This window comes from Oryx dammah, unplaced genomic scaffold (genome assembly GCF_014754425.2).
Source record: "Oryx dammah isolate SB20612 unplaced genomic scaffold, SCBI_Odam_1.1 HiC_scaffold_20, whole genome shotgun sequence".
Lineage (NCBI taxonomy): Eukaryota > Metazoa > Chordata > Mammalia > Artiodactyla > Bovidae > Oryx > Oryx dammah.
The window spans coordinates 62,538,774-62,556,356 of NW_024070204.1; the positions used below are offsets into that span (position 1 = coordinate 62,538,774).

The window sequence follows — 17,583 nt, forward strand, 5'->3', positions numbered from 1 at the left end:
ATTGAAACTAACTAGATGGTGACAGTAGTAGAGTTAGTGTGAATTTCCTTGTTAATTCTGACTGGGGTTCATTTTAAAATAATCTTAAATATGTTTTGAATTTGATTCAGATACTCTAGATTATACCAGATGTTGGGAAACCATCTTATGTGGTTCAGAATCCCTGAGAATCTATCATGGGTTATGTGATAGCCTATTCTTCCTCTTCACAAAGAGCTATTTTCTACTCAGGGGCAAGCAGAAGATGTATACAGCTGACCCTTGAACAATGGGATATTAGGGGCACTGACCTCCAGTGCAATCAAAAATCCCTGTATAACTTCACAGTTGGCCCTTCCCGTCCATGGTTCCATATCTGCAAATTCAACCACAGATTATGTAGTCATCTACATTTACTGGAGAGAAATCTGCATCCTGTTTGAATTGGACATGCAGTTCACGCCCATACTGTTCAAACATCAACTGTATTTCAGAATCATATGTCATGCTATCTGAATATTTCTCATTCTTTTACCCATATACATATTAGTAGCTTATATGAATGTAACCAGAATTTTCCTTTTAAAAAATACACAGGGTGATGTTGAAGAAGATGAAACAATTCCTGATAGTGAGCAAGATATAAGGCCACGGTTTCATCGATCCAGGACAGTGGCTCAGCAGCATGATGAAGATGGAATTGAAGAGGAGGAGGACGACGACGATGAAATTGACGATGACGACACGATTTCTGACTGGAATCTAAGTAAGTCAGAGAGCGAGAAGCCCAGTCGCCTGCTGGGCTAACAGTTTAATTGAGAAATAACTCACATCCTACAGTGCCCTCATACACAGTTCACTTAACCATACAAAAGAATACAATTTAGTGGTTTTCCGTGTATTCACAGAGTTGTGCAACCATCATCTCAGTAAATTTTGAAACATTTTTGTCACCCTAAGAGAAACTACATACTTAGTAGTCACTCCCATATTCTGAGCTCCTCCGACGTTTTCTGTAAGTGGAATCGTACAAAGGTGGTCTTTGTGACTGATCGATCTGTTCATTAGCAGATGGACGTTTTGTTTCCCCTCTCTGGCTGCTGTCAGTAGCCGTGCTGTGGACAGCTACCCTAAGGTGTATGTGGCCCTCAGTTTCCAGTTCTCTTGGGTATATACCCAGGAAAAGGACTGCTGGATCACGTGGAGACTTTTATGTTCAGTATTTTGAGGTTCTGCCAGACTGCTTTTCACACGTACTTTGCCGTTTGCTTTCCCCCAGCAGTGTCTTAAGGACTACAGGTTCTCCACATGTTTGCCAATAATTTTTGAGTGGCATCTTCTGGGTGTGAAGTAATGATCTTACTGTGGCTTTGTTTTGTTTCTTCCTGATGGGTCTGGTCTTCATTTGCTTGTCATCATATTCCTTCTCAAAGTGTTTTGTTGGATACAAAATGTATGTTTGATGCAAAATACATACAAAATAGGAACATTGGCTGTGGCTTTTCCTGTTTCCATAACTTATTTTTTTGTATGTCATAATTTGCATGAGGATTGGTTGATTATCATGCATATTTCTAAGATAATGTAAATCCCTTTCTCATCCAGACTTCCAAATATGCTTTTTAAAATTTCTGTTTTCAATATTAGCTACAAATCCATATCATCTGTTCAGCCTGTGTTGTGGGCCACACACTAATTAGATAACTCTGTGGAGAACCGCGACACCTGTGTTTCGGTTTTGCTTGGTTGCTGGTTTTTAAATCTTTACTTCTGTAGTTCACAGCACATTGGATGTTTTGGGCCACTAATTCTTTGTTGTGGGCTTGTCCTGCCCATTACAGGATTTTGAGCAGCAGCCCTGGTCTCTCTCCAGTAGATGGCAGTAGCGCAGGAGATTAGAGGGAGAATACACATACGATTGCGACAAGCAGCAGTGTCTTGAGATACAGCCAGATGGTCCCTGGGACACAAAGTCACCACCAGTTAAGAACCACTCTGTGATTCAGAAGACTGAGATTTCTAATAACTGATGGCGTGGTTAAGGACGTAAATGATCGACATGAACTGTGTCATTCATTTGGAATAATGCTGGTTACTCCCATTTAGTTCCCTGTAACTAACAGTTCCTTAGAGTGACCAATGTGCCCAGCCCTAGGCCAAGGGCTTTGTATGCATATCACGTTTAATCTTTTCAACAGCCTTAGGCAGGCAAAGATACTGCAAAAAGAGAAACTTGCCCAAGGTTAGCATAGCTAGTTCTGGTGGCACAAGTAGTTCTGGAACCCCTATGTTACAGAACAAGAAAACCCAAGGTCTTCATTACTATCACAAATTACTTCCCGTTGTATACCAACTGTAAGGTTAGGGGGAGGATGAATTAAGATTTAATGTAGATAACTGCAAAAGTAATAATGTATGTTGCATTGGGGAAGGAGGGGGGACACTTCTTTTCACTCATCTGTATGTTTTTCCATAAACACCTACAGGCTTACCTTAGTCTGTCACACTTTGCTTTCTTACTCTTCATCAGTTCAGTCACTCAGTCGTGTCCGACTCTTTGAGACCCCATGGACTGCAGCACGCCAGGCCTCCCTGTCCATCCCCAACTCCCAGAGTTTACTCAAACTCATGTCCATCGAGTTGGTGATGCCATCCAACTATCTCATCCCCTGTTGTCCCCTTCTCCCACCTTCAATCTTTCCCAGCATCAGGGTCTTTTCAAATGAGTCAGTTCTTGGCATCAGGTGGCCAAAGGATTAGAGTGTCAGCTTCAGCGTCAGTCCTTCCAATGAATATTCAGGACTGATCTCCTTTAGGATGGACTGGTTGGATCTTCTTGCAGTCCAAGGCACTCTCAAGAGTCTTCTCCAACACCACAGTTCAAAAGCATCAATTCTTCAGCACTCAGCCTTCTTTATAGTCCAACTCTCACATCCATACATGACCACTGGAAAAACCATAGCTTTGACTAGATTGGACTTCATTGGCAAAGTAATGTCTCTACTTTTTAATATGCTATCTTGATTGGTCATAACTTTTCTTCCTAGGAGCAAGCGTCTTTGAATTTCATGGCTGCAGTCACCATCTGCAATGATTTTGGAGCCCCCAAAAATAAAGTGTGTCACTGTTTCCACTGTTTCCCCATCTATTTGCCATGAATTGATGGGACCAGATGCCATGATCTTTGTTTTCTGATTGTTGAGTTTTAAGCCAACTTCTTCAATCTCCTCTTTCACTTTCTTCAGGAGGCTCTTTAGTTCTTTGCTTTCTGCCATTAAGGTGGTGTAGTCTGCACATCTGAGATTATTGATATTTTGAACCCAGCAATCTTGATTCCAGCTTGTGCTTTGTTCAGTCCAGCATTTTGCATGATGTGCTCTGCATATAAGTTAAATGAGCAGGGTGACAATATACAGCCTTAACGTTCTCCTTTCCCGATTTGGAACCAGTCTGCTACAGTTTTTTCTTACATTTCATAGATAATGCATTTTTTTTAATAAAGTGAAGTTTGTAGCAGCCCTGCATTAATCAAGTCTGTTGGTGTCATTTTTCCAATAGCATTTACTCGCCTTTGTATCTCTGTCACATTTTGGTAATTCTTGGAATAAGAATTCAAACTGTTTTGTTATTATATTTGTTATGACAGTGTGTCATCTGTGATCTTTGATGTTAACTGTTATAATTGTTGTGGGACTCCGTGAACTGTGCTCATAAGACAGAGGACTGTATGTATGTTTTATGTGTTCTGACTGCTCTGTCCACAGGCGATTCCCCATCTCTCCCCCTCTACTTGGGCCTCCCTGTTCTCTGAGCCACAACACTGTTGAAATTAGACCAGTTAATAACCTTTCAGTGTCCTCTTGAATGTTCAAGTGAAGGGAAGAGTTGCATATCTCTTACTTTAAGTAAAAAGTTAGGAATGATTACGCTTAGCAAGGAAGCAATGTTAAAACTGCAGATAATGGTTAGCATTTTTTTAAGTATAAAGTGTGTATTGGTGAAGGTGTATACCTGGTATTTTTAGACATAAGACTATTGCACACTTAATATAAATAACACTATAACTTGAGCATAACTTTTATATGTACTTGGAAATGAAAAGTTTGATTTGATTCACTTCATTGCAGTGGTCTAGAATTGAACCTGCAGTATTTGAGGTATGCCTGCATCTTCTTTTCTGGAGGAAAAGCTGATTTTCCAGAAGTGAAATCAGATTGTGTATACTTTGCTAATTCTTTTCTGCACATCATACAACTCATTCTGTATTAGTACTTAAAGATTTCATTTTGTTTCATGGCAGTGTAATATTTATATGAGTGAAACTACCATACAGTTTAACTAAGATCCTTATTGATGAGTAAAGTGTTATTTCTGCCCAGTGTAACAGCTTTATTTAAAAAAAAAAAAAATGGTAGTCATATACAAAATATTTTCATGATTAGTGTACTGATTCTTGGTCATAAAGTGTTTTGGTCAATAGAATTTTTTTTTTCTTGTGATTACCTCCTATTTAATTGAATTCTTTAAAACTTTGTAGAGGTAAAAATGTACAAATTTTATCTACATATAGATAGATTTATAGTTACATAACTGAATGATAGTAGAAGTTAATATAACGTTTTTGAATTAAATATTTCCTTAGGAAAATGTTCTGCAGCCGCCCTAGATGTTCTTGCAAATGTATATCGTGATGAACTTTTGCCACATATTTTGCCCCTTTTGAAAGAATTACTTTTTCATCATGAATGGGTTGTTAAAGAATCAGGCATCTTGGTTTTAGGAGCAATTGCTGAAGGTAAGTCTGAGTCAGACTTAAACTGTCAAGTTCTCAGTAGGTGCTAATGTGACACGGCTACTTTAATTAAGCAGAAACGATTCACATAACTTCGTTTACTGATTTGTGTTCCTAGTAAGATAAGACTGTTGAGGGAGATAAGACTATGATCCATATTAACCTTAAAAAGGGTATTTGAGGTCTAAAAGCCATCTTAGAATGAGTTTGTACTTTTGAGCTAGTTAATTGTTATTAAACAACCATAGAGTGACTTACAACCCCAGCCAGATATTTTGCAAATGCTTTTGTTGTCATGAAGAGAACAGAATGAGAGGGTCCTGATCTCGGAAACATCCCTGTTGCTAGAAAAATAACTTCCATATGTAGGTGTAAGGAATGTAAGTCAAGTGTCACTGACCCTAGAAAGAATTATTATTCTTTCCTAGCTGTAAATATCTATCTATAATAAATTGAATCATTTTGCATAATTTCTGTAGCAGAAGTAAAATGAGCTTTCCTATCCCTCCTAGAAGATAGGGAAGCCTGGTGTGCTGCAGTCCATGGGATCACAGAGTCAGATACGAGGGAGTGACTGAACAACGAACCCTACTAGAAGATACTTAAGAGCAGTTAGCTCTCATTTCAGTTATTTAAAAGTTTTGAAACAGATTATTAAATATACTTATTAGAATAGAAATGATGAAGTATTTTTCATTGCTGCATCTATCAGTTTAATATTTAACTTAAATAATTTTAACCAAGTTTGAGCACTTCCTGAAGTATTTGGGGTTTTTTTCCTAGGTTGCATGCAAGGCATGATTCCATACCTACCTGAGCTCATTCCTCACCTTATTCAGTGCCTCTCCGATAAAAAGGCTCTTGTGCGTTCCATAACGTGCTGGACTCTTAGCCGCTATGCACACTGGGTAGTCAGCCAGCCCCCAGACACGTACCTGAAGCCATTAATGACAGAACTGCTGAAACGTATCCTGGATAGCAACAAGAGAGTACAAGAAGCTGCCTGCAGGTAGGACAAATTCATAACAAACTGTTCATGGTGGGAAAAGGGAGTGTGTGGATTTCAGGGAGAAACTAATTTTCAAGCCTGTGATGAAATGTTGATATTAAACTATTAATGGGATTTTTTTGTTATCCATATCTTCCAGCTGATGGTTTTGCAAATCCAAGTGAGACTCTTAACTAGAGATTTGTATTTGCTATTTTCTTCAATTTTTTTTTTTTTCCTCACTGCCTATAACATTAGCATTATCTTTCACCCTCATTCCCACAGATATTTGGAGTGGTTGTGGCAAGAGTGCTATTCTTGGAGAAATAGAAAAGTTTGAGCAGGATTGACTTTTTTAGTCTACAGTCAGCTCCATAACTCCTCAGGAAGTCCCGCGGTGACCACCCATCTGCCACAGGGGTTCAACTCCAGTAACCACTTTTGTCAGTTGAATTTTGGGTTGTCTGTTCATCAGATAAGCGGTTTCATTACTGTGAATATTTCAGTTTTCTGGAAGAAATCTTCATGTTCTAAAAATGCTTGCCATTTATGTTTATAGTTCTTAATTTTTCAAGTAGAATTGCTCCTACTGTTCACTTTGTTAATAAGGAAGAAATAGCTGCTGAAAGAGAGTAAAGTAAGTTTAAGTGTAGTTAGACTCCACCAGATTTGAAAGAGTTCAAATTCATAATGATATGAAAGAAAGTTAAACAAGGGAGCTTTGGTAATTAATAGCACCAATTTTTTTTTCAAGGGAAGGGAGGGTACACATTAATTATATTTGGTTTCTGGTAGATGTTTCATTCAGCAAGGTTTTTTACTAATTGTTAGACATATATAAAATACTGTGTGCACAGTCTCTGCCATCTTAAAATTTATAGGCTAGTAAGTATATAATTGTGGAAAATGCCATGAAAGAAATATAGTTCAATGTTAATGAACAAGACTTTAATTAACAAATGGCTTAAGCCTATCATTTTAGGAAATTCCTGTCTGGCTAGGAGAGAATACTATAACCTTAATTTCACAAATGAAGGGCCAGATACACCTTAAAGTCACAAAAAATTTAGGTATAAGTTGAAGTAATTGCCCTGAGACCCTAGAGTTTGTTCCTTTCTTGTTTATTTATCCTAACAAATAAGCTACAAGTAAACAAATTTCTAATAACAAATGCTTTGTGCATTCTCATGTATAGTGTAGGGCTTAGAGAAAAAATTTTAAACTTTACTGAGGAAAAATTGACAAACATAATTGCAGTACTTAAAGTATACAACATATTGATGATACACATAAATATGGTAGAACACTCACCACGATTAACATAGGTAACTCAGCAGCTTCTGAGTACTCAGTGCTGTATTAACTGTCATCACCATGCCATGTATTAGATACTTTGGAATTTATTCTTGCAGTTGAAAATTTGTGGCTGCCAGCACCTCATTCCTTCTCCCACTAAGAGAAGTATTTGAGAGACCATGATACTGCTATGTTCTCAGACATCTCAAACACGCTTTTAAAGCTGCTGCTATCTTTTTGTGGCGCTTGGTATGCAAATGAAGGTTGAAGAGTTTTTTTGTGTTGTTGTTTTTTTTAAATTGAAGGATAATTGCTTTACAAAATTTTGTTGTTTTCTGTCAAACCTCAACGTGAATCAGCCATAGGTATATACATCCCCTCCCTTTTGAACCTCCCTCCCATCTCCTGCCCCATCCCATCTGTCTAGGTTGATGCAGAGCCCCTATTTGAGTTTCCTGAAACATACAGCAAATTCCTGTTCGCTATCTATGTTACATATGGTAATGTAAGTTTTAATAGTTTTAATTCTGGTGTCATTAGTCTGGAACATCAGTAAAATGTAAACTCCTTGAGAAAGGGGACATTGTTTTGTTCATTGCTATGTCCCCAGCCCTCAGTCACTAAATAAGTAGTAAACACCAAATAAATTGTTGATTGAACCAGCAGTTTTCAACTTTACCATTGTAGTTAAGCAGACACCCATAAGTGTCAATCTCTTTGAAATAAGTGGTAAGGAATGGGAAGGAAATGATAAAAATAAGTATCTGGTGTGGTGAGGTAGGGAGATGTGTGTTTAAATAAGTATTCTTTAAACTCTATACTTAATTTCTTGTCTCTGTTGTGAACTGTTTCTTTTCTACAAGAGTAATCTCTCTCCCTTTTTAAATTATAGTGCCTTTGCTACCCTTGAAGAGGAGGCTTGTACAGAACTTGTTCCTTACCTTGCTTATATACTTGATACCTTGGTCTTCGCATTTAGTAAATACCAGCATAAGAACTTGCTCATTCTTTATGATGCCATAGGAACTTTAGCAGACTCAGTAGGACATCACTTAAACAAACCTGTAAGTATCTATGATGAACCATTATGAGAAAAATCAAATATAAAGCATAGTTATACTCAATATATATTCAAAAAATGTTTAGGGAGGTGTGAACGCTTAGTGTTTGCTGCTTTAAGAATATAGGGCTGAAAAAGATAGCAAGTGTACTTACTTTTAAATAATATTTAAAAAAAGAAATACGTGCAGGTTGTGAAAATTAGAGCAGCTTATCACATGAATATACCAACACATTTTAGAGTGACAAAAGGAAAGGGGATAAACGTTTTATACTCTGGATTTCAGAGTTAAGAGTAGAAGAGATGGGTGAATCTGATTTGTTTAAATGGGATTTAATATTTGAATTTTAATATAGCTTGAAATCCCCTGCTGAAGAATAGACTTCCTGTTTATGATTACACTATAAAACATCTTAAGAAATAGTCTGTGTTTATAGGTTATGCTTAACACTTGGTGCAGGACGCTTGTTTGTGGGTTTGCTTTGATGGTTGTTTTGGTTTTGTTTGGTAGGGGGTTTCCTAATGTCTTAGATTAGACTACTTGGAATCTATACTCCAGTTCACATGATGACTGTTCATTGATTTGATTGCAGGGATTCTTCTTTCTTAGTAAGAACATTTAAATGATTATGAATCTTTTTCTACAATGTCTTTAATAAATTTATCTGTCATTTATAACCTACTGAACAGCACATCATATTACATATCACAGGTCATGGGACTAGAATAAGTCTTAAAATTCTTTCTGTAAAAATTTTATACAATTATTCTAAATGGATTTTAGTTTTCATAGACTCGGTATGGACTTGTTTACATATGATAGTGGAGCTTTCTGTGTTTTTCATCATTGTAATTTAGGAATATATCCAGATGCTAATGCCTCCACTGATCCAGAAATGGAACATGTTAAAGGATGAAGATAAAGATCTCTTCCCTTTGCTTGAGGTATGCTGCTGACCATGTGTATGTGTGTTAGTCACTCAGCTGCACCAGACTCTGCAGCCCCATGGACTGCAGCCTTCCAGGCTCCTCTGTCCATGAAATTCCCCAGGCAAGGATACTGGAGTGGGTATCCATTCCCTTCTCCAGAGGTATGCTAAGCTGGCAACATTTAGATAACCTGTTTTTCATCCAAAAAACACATATTCAGACCTATAATGACTATATGTAATAAGTGTTCATTGACATTCCGAACCATTTCTGTTAAAATGCTAAATAAACGTGCAGCTCCATATAACTTGACCTGTGTGCTCCATCTCTTCCATCGTGTCCAACTCTGCAGCCACATGTAGGGTAGCCCACCAGGTACCTCTTACCTCTGCGTGGGATTTTCCTGGCAAGAATGCTGGAGTCGGTGGCCATGTCCTCCTCCCGGGGATCTTCCCGATCCAGGCATTTAACCTTGTCTCTGCGTTGCAGGTGGATTCTTTACCACTGAGCCACCAGGGACAAACTACTGAATTTATGTTTTCTAACCTGTTGTACTTGATAGTAAATTGTCCTTGGAGATCTTTCCATATGAGTGTGTGTGTATATATATATGTATATATATAATTAAGTAGAAATTAATATATTAAGTATATTAATATATTAAGTGTATAATTAATATGTATATATTAATATATAATATATATATTATTAAGTAGAAATATATATTTCTACTTAACTGTATTTCTTTATGTAGATATACAGCCATGTCATAATTGATATAGCTTAGATTCTTTTATCGTTTATGCATATATATACTCATATACATGTGAAGTAGCATTGACACCTTTTTTATATAGTTTGAAGTTTTTTCATGTATTTAAATACTTTTTTTTAAACACCTCCCCCTGCCAAGTTTATATGCTATTCAAATAACTGAACACACACTCAAATGTGGCAACTTAAATCTGGATGAATTGATTTTGATAGAGCCATATCAGTCATTCTAGTCTCCCCTTTTATTTCAGGGGTCACCACTTCTGCCTTGAATGGTCCCTACCCAACAAAGTAAAAACTTCTATGACAAAGAACAATGGCTAATTCTGGGCCCAACAGAATAAAAAGAATAATTATAGCTAAATATATTTATTTCCAGGCAAGGCTCAGAATGTGCCCACATTCTGAGATCTACCCACATTATTGACCAAGATGGGAAGATAAATAAATCTCTCATATTTGAGGAAAAAAACTAGGAATATTTAATACTGAAATTTGTTCCTGAAAGATAATGTTCATTATAGAAACCTTAACTTTTTTTCTGAGGAAACCTCCCTTGACCAGCTAGTAAACTTAGCAACAACAACCGCATCCAAAAGAGAGGTTTGAAAAGATAAAATTGCTATACTACAGAAGAGTAGAAATGACCAGGATTTTATTGAGTATGCTTTCAAGCATTTATCGTAATCTTAATTACACCTGGAAATGTTACATGCATCTACTTTATCCTTTCCAGTGCCTGTCTTCAGTTGCCACAGCTCTGCAGTCTGGCTTCCTTCCGTACTGTGAACCTGTGTATCAGCGTTGCGTAAACCTAGTACAGAAGACTCTTGCACAAGCCATGGTATTTAAAAAAGTTTTCTATATCTCTCCCTTCTTGGCATCAGAAACATTTTTCTAAGGATAAGCATAATGCCTAAAAACTTTTTCAGTAATTGCTTTAAAGTAAGTTTTCAAAAAATTGTGTGTAATTTCAGCTGAACAATGCTCAACCGGATCAATATGAGGCGCCAGATAAAGATTTTATGATAGTGGCCCTTGATTTACTCAGTGGCCTGGCTGAAGGACTTGGAGGCAACATTGAACAGCTGGTAGCACGAAGTAACATTCTAACACTAATGTATCAGTGCATGCAGGTGAGATTTACTGAATTAAAACGAAGAGAAACTTTTGGTTCTCTGTGTCACATTGGGATTAATTTCTGCCTCTTTCTTGCAGGATAAAATGCCAGAGGTTCGACAGAGTTCCTTCGCCCTACTAGGTGACCTGACAAAAGCTTGCTTTCAGCATGTTAAACCTTGTATAGGTATGAATATTTTCTATTGCTGTGATGTGGTTTTTAACATTATTTTTCATCAGCTGTGATTTTTATTATTAAACTGAAGTCTAATGAAATCCTGACATGTATTAATGTACATTTTACTGGTTAAATCTACTCTGATTGAAGCAGGTGGTTTGGAAACCCCTATTCTCTTATTTCCTTTAATTCCACCATCATTTCAGTGGCTCATCAGGTGTTCATGTTGCTGAAGAAAACTTGGAAAAGTACTGCTTTAGAGATAGTTCATAGATGCTTCTTAAATGGCCTCTTTCTTTTTGGTAGAGGTACCCAGAAATAATAATATAATCAGGTTTTCTCATGATAAATCAGCATAAACTACAGGAAATTTCAGTTTTCTTAAAAGTAAATGAATTTTTTTTTTCCTGTTTTAGTGGCGTGGTGTTTGTCTTAGCCTTTTGTGAAGATAATAAGCAATTGCTTGAATAATGTAACCTGAATTACTGTCAGACCCATAGATTAAGTCAAATTTTGGTTAATTTTCTTCATTTCCATACCCCATCATTTAATCTTGGTTTAAAATATTCATTAAAAAAATTTTTTTTTCATTTGATACAGTGTGCTTTGGGAGGCCCCCCTCCAGTTTGGGTGTTTTTTTTTTTTTTTTTTTTTTTTTTTGGATGTAATTGACATATATCAAGACTTGTGTATGGATTGAGAACTTTTAAGATCTACTATCTTAGCAACTTTCAAATAAACAGTACAGTATTGTTAACTGTGAACTTCCCAGGTAGCTCAGTGGTAAAGAATTTACTTGCCAGTGCAGAGGATGTAGGTAGGAAACACAGGTTCTATCCCTGGGTTGGGAAGATTCCCTGGAGAAGGAAATAGCAACCCACTCCAGTATTCTTTCCAGGGAAATCTCATAGTCAGAGAAGCCTGGTGGCCATACAGTCCATGGGGTTGTGAAGAGCTGAACATGACTGAGTGACTGCATACACACACACACGCTATGAACTGTAGTCTTGCTGTGGTAGACTACATCCCCCAGAACCGAACTTACTGTAGAACCAAAAGGTTGTATCTTTTGACCTTCACTCAATTGCCAGTTGTATTTTTCAGTAATGTGTTTCTGAACTTGAATAATAACATTAATTATGTATTAAAGTAAGGCATCAAGTTTAAGCCTACCTACTCTAAATGAAATTGTGGTGAACTATTGCTTTAGGGAAAACCTTGTTCTGCAGATACTTTCCCCCTGATGGAAGTTTTTGAGTTTAAATTTGTACAAAAAGATTTCTTTTTTTTTTTTTTTTTTTTTTTTTTTTTTTAGACTTTATAGGTCAAGTACCTTCTTCAAGAGATACACAATGTCTGATTGTTTTGTTTTTAATGTTACAAACCGTGGATTATTTTCTAGGTTAGTTTTCTCAAGAGTAATTTGGCAATATCTGGAGACACTGTTACACGGGGGAGGTGTTACTGGTGTCTGGTAGGTAGGGGCGAAGGATGTTTCTAAATACCCTGTAATACATGAGACAGCCCACTACAACAGAATAATCTGACCCAAATTATCAGTATTGCCGAGAGTGAGAAATTGTGAAATCAACTGGTTTATTAGGGATTAAAAAATGATATGCTAATTCTTCATTCAGTAGAGAGAATACATATGTAGAGATATTCCCATATCAATAAATTACTGCCCATAGGTGGCTCAAATGGTAAAGAATCTACCAGTAATGCAGGAGACCCAGGTTCAGTCCTTGTGTGGGGAAGATCCTCTGGAGAAGGGAATGGCAACCTACTCCAGCATTCTTGCCTAAAAAATCCTGTGGACAGAGGAGTCTGGCAGGCTATAGTCCATAGGCTCGCAAAGATTTAAACGTGACTGAGTGACTGACTTTGACAAACCATATAGAAGAGGCAGGATTATTGCTTGTTTCTTTATCTTTATTTACCAGTTTTGAAAGGAACGAATTGATTTCCAGCATCTTGCACAAGTCCTGTATTATATTTCAAGAGTTTAGTTTTTGTTTGTGTTAGTTATTTGAGTGTCAGTATGAACTCCTAACATTCCATTTTTCCTTTTAAACGGAAGATGATATTCAGAGACCACAATCTGACATTAGAGTAAACGTTACAATAAAAACCAAAATCATCGATCTAAAAAATTCTTTGTGTGTGAAAAACCAGCTTTGAAGAAGGTTTTGTATCATATTTTCACTTTTAAAGTGAAATATTTAAAGTAAAATTTTCTGTCTGATGCCAAGAGAAATTACTCTGACCAACTCTTTTTTTTTTTTTTTTTTTTTTTTTTGACCAACTCTTTTTAATGATACTTAAAATGAAACCAAACTGGGGCTACTTCACATGAAAGTTCAGTGGCCAGATATTTCCTCCTTCGTTTTCTTAAGATAATTATTGCCAACACTTCATTTTTTTAAAGGTTATATTTTGCCTAGGTTTCAGTTTCCATCTGGTGGATTTCCTTTAAAGCACAAAACTAAAGCTTTTTTTTTTTTCCTAGCTGATTTCATGCCAATATTGGGAACCAACCTTAATCCAGAATTCATTTCAGTCTGCAATAATGCCACATGGGCAATTGGAGAGATCTCCATTCAAATGGGTAAGATTTCCGCCCCCCCCCCCCCCACCATAACAGTTTTTAGATAACTTAATATTTTTGTAGTTGCCTTTTTCTAATGAGCTTTACCTATGTAAATATATAACATATCACAGTAAAGGGGGCAGCATATTTTCCATTGATATTTTAACAATGAAATGTTTCTTTTTTTGTTTTCTCTCTCGGGGATGATCTAGGTATAGAGATGCAGCCTTACATTCCTATGGTGTTGCACCAGCTTGTAGAAATCATTAACAGACCCAACACACCAAAGACGTTGTTAGAGAATACAGGTACCATACGACTGAACTGTTAACGGTGAAGAGAAAACGATCTGCCTTGTCATTTTAAGTTAAGATGCGTAGAGAAACCAAAGCAAAGCTAGCTTTAGAAACCCAGTTTATTAATTAATGGGTGTTTGGGATTCTCAGTCATGAAATGAACCGTTTGAGCTTCATTCCATAGCCAGTTTTCAGAAACTTTCCAAAAAACACTTTTTCCTCTGTTACAGTGTTTTAATACTCCCTAAAATGGACCCCAGCTCAGATAACTATATGAATTTTTCATTAATTCAGAGTAACTGCTAGCTGGGGAGAATTTTTTAATATGTAAAAATGTAACCCCAAATAGATTGTATTGTGGTAGTTAGTCTGTTAATAATGGCATACGTATTTTGTATTTTGTTGTATACTTTTCTTCAAATTGGGAACTTGAGCAGTATCTTGTGGGATTTTTATTCAGAAGGCTTGTTTCTCTTTTGCATTTATAGAGAGCATGTTTATATTAAAGAGTACCTTCCATACTATAGAACACATTGCAGGGTGATTTTTTCTTGCTCTGCCTTTTTGCTAATAATTTTTTAAAGTATGAATTTTGCTTTCAATCAGGCATGTCTTTTTCTTCATATACTAAGTTGCAGCAGTATAGTCATAGTCAATGAATGCCTTACCAAAATACTGGACAAAGATTTAAATAAGTTTTTCTAAATAAATTTATCTTCAAAGGTATTTTAATTTTATGTTTTTTAATTGTAGAAAGTTTATTATATCCTAATGTGATTATTGGTATGGAAGGAAGTCTTTTAATTATAAAACAGTTATATGGCTGTTTGGCTGTATGGGTACTGTTTGTATCTTAAAGTGAATTAGATTTTCCTGCTAAAAAGCTCAAAAACCTATGTGTAGGATGGTTATGAAATCTTGTCAGGTGTTTATCTCTTTAGAATGCAGTACCTATACATGACATTCAGATTTGAAACACTTGCCATTATAAAATTACTGTTGAACATTAAAAAACTTCTCATTTATTTTTAAATGTGAATGCATAACTGCAAATAAATGTTGAGTGTAATGTATATTAAAGTTTCTTGTGGGATATCAGCTGGTGAATTTGCTATATAGTTCCTTGAACAAATTGGCTTTATTTATAAGATTATATTCTAAGTTTGAATCTACCCTAAGTAAATCAAGAGGTAGTTGATAATGCCTTTCAAGTTGATGGATTGAATTTGTGCCCTTAAATACATTTGGGATTCACTGGATTATTCATATCACAAGTGACTGCAGAAAATGTTTCTCTTATTCCTTACCCAAAGGAGGAGAGATTAATTATTAAAATTGTCTGTGGGTAATATCTGTAGATTTTAGCAACTTAATTATTAATACCATTGTCTTAATATTTCATAAAGTCAATTCCTTATTGTTTGCAGTCACTTGTTTTTTTCTAATTAGTATATCCTACACTGAACTTTTTCAATGGACCATCATCTGCTTTATCGCATGTTTCATTGGATTGTTCATACTTGCCTGTTTAATGAGAATGTTGCATAGTTTGTGTCTTTTGAACATAGGTTTTCTTTCTCTTGCTTCATATGAATCTGCTGGATTTTAGTATTATCTGTGTAGTTTGCTTCAAGTAATCCTTAAACATTTTTCTTTACCCCCTCCCCCACCCTTTTTTTATGAAAGGTTAACCTGTAAATTTTTGAGAGAACACCATTAAAGCACCTCATGGTTTGTTTTCTGTTTGTATTTTTTTTCCCATTGTGTATAAATGTATTTATATGTATGTACCTATGAACTGCAGAATGCAGTTCTGAGTTGGACTTGTTTTAGCTCTTTGTAAGTTCAAGAACTTAACTGAATTTTGATGGTAAATTTATATTTGATTGATTCCCACTTCAGATTTTTAAAAATAAAATATTAGCATGTAATCATGTGTTTTATTATCTATCATTTTGTGCTGTGCATTTCATAGCAAGGACAAAATATTTGTTCCTTTGGTCCACGTATCACATGCCATTACAGTGGACTTAATTTTCTTTTTATCAAATAGGACTTGAAATTAGAATTGTTACCATCAGAGAAAGGGTTTTTTGGAATGGGATTTTGACATAGCACAGCAATTTTCCAATCCATTTATTCAGTATGTACCGTAACACCTAAAATTTGATAGTTGATTTTGATGTCAGGCAAGAAATGGTCCACTGGCTTATTTTGGAAATGTTGGTAAACAAACCAAAAATATACCAAAATTTTGATTAAATTCCTAGATAATTGGAAAGAATAAAAATCACTTTTAAAAAGCAGTATGAAGACGTGAGAAAGATTTTAACTTCTGAGAAGTATGTTTGAATAGACAATTCAGAAATGTAATCATTTACAGTTACTATTATTTCTTGGAGGGGGGACTAGATTTCATTATTAAACTCTGGAATTTTAACTGACTGTGAAGGAAGAATCTATATCTATTTAATCCGCTCATTGCTTTGATTAACAGAATATCTTTTAACACTTGATTGAGCGAGAAAAGCAGTTCATCATGGTTTTTGGTGTTCTCTCAATCTTTAAAGTTTTTTTAATTCCTTTTGTTTTTCTTTTTCCAAGAGTATGCCATATATGTTGCTGCCCCTTATTATAGGGGGTGGTAATAAACAGCACTGGTGAAATCTTATGTTTATTATCATACACAAATTCTGTTGGTTTCTGTTTCTGAGTTATTTGTTGTTTTTTCTTTATTTTTTCTCCTTCCCCCTCATTTGCTCATGTCTTGGTTGGCGTTTGGTGGTGTATAACCGTGATTGCGTTACCTTAGCAATAACAATTGGTCGTCTTGGTTACGTTTGTCCTCAAGAGGTGGCCCCCATGCTACAGCAGTTTATAAGACCCTGGTGTGTATTATTCAATCTTTTTTTTTTAATTCATTTTTCTTCACTCTTTCTTTCTCTTTCTATCTCACTTTTAGATATATTTTCAGTTGGTTACAAAAATCACAATCCTTAATCATTGCCAACCATGTGACTAATCTTGTCCTATCGGGTTTGTGAGGTTTTCAGTAGCATCGTCATGTATATTTATTTTATGTTGTGGCTAACGACTAATTGATGCATGGGATAAGATTGTCACATGCTTGCTGTGTTAAAAAGCTTGATTATACATAAAAAGCATTTAAATATCCACCAGTAAAATAAAGATGCATGCAAATTCTATAAATTTTAGGTTTCTGCATTATGTTTCCTTTTTAAAATTAATTTGAAAATTTGGATTGCATTAAGAAATACATGTTTAAATTTGTTATGTATAAAAATCTTATTTGCTTGTTAATGTAAAAATTAAACATCTACACCATAAGTTGTATAGTAATAGTTTCTATTGTGGCAGTATATCCTATGTTCTGCTTCTTTCAATTGACAGTCTTTCAATTCAAGTCATTTTTAGTAGTGTTTAATGGAATACAAGTCATAATACAGTTTTAAAAATTGATAATTTACCTTAGCTCAAGCTAATTAATAGTGTAAATGGGAGATTAAAATCAGTCGTTACTACTTAGATGCAATCTATTGGTAAGAATTGTGAATTTCAAG

General features: G+C 35.6%; 1 protein-coding gene across 3 annotated transcripts in view; it reads left to right on the forward strand.

Moving 5' to 3' along the window:
- The window catches only part of TNPO1 (transportin 1), an 89,046-nt gene that overhangs the window by 61,238 nt on the left and 10,225 nt on the right, over positions 1–17,583 (forward strand). For 2 of the 3 annotated variants that reach the window (XM_040262697.1, XM_040262698.1), the window contains exons 11-21: positions 577–745; positions 4,622–4,774; positions 5,555–5,780; positions 7,948–8,119; positions 8,974–9,060; positions 10,556–10,663; positions 10,797–10,955; positions 11,038–11,125; positions 13,626–13,724; positions 13,919–14,014; positions 16,815–16,890. In XM_040262697.1, coding sequence (XP_040118631.1) covers positions 577–745; positions 4,622–4,774; positions 5,555–5,780; positions 7,948–8,119; positions 8,974–9,060; positions 10,556–10,663; positions 10,797–10,955; positions 11,038–11,125; positions 13,626–13,724; positions 13,919–14,014; positions 16,815–16,890 — 1,433 coding nt within the window. The remainder of the gene's footprint in view (positions 1–576; positions 746–4,621; positions 4,775–5,554; positions 5,781–7,947; positions 8,120–8,973; positions 9,061–10,555; positions 10,664–10,796; positions 10,956–11,037; positions 11,126–13,625; positions 13,725–13,918; positions 14,015–16,814; positions 16,891–17,583) is intronic. The other variant, XM_040262700.1, reaches the window with a different exon arrangement.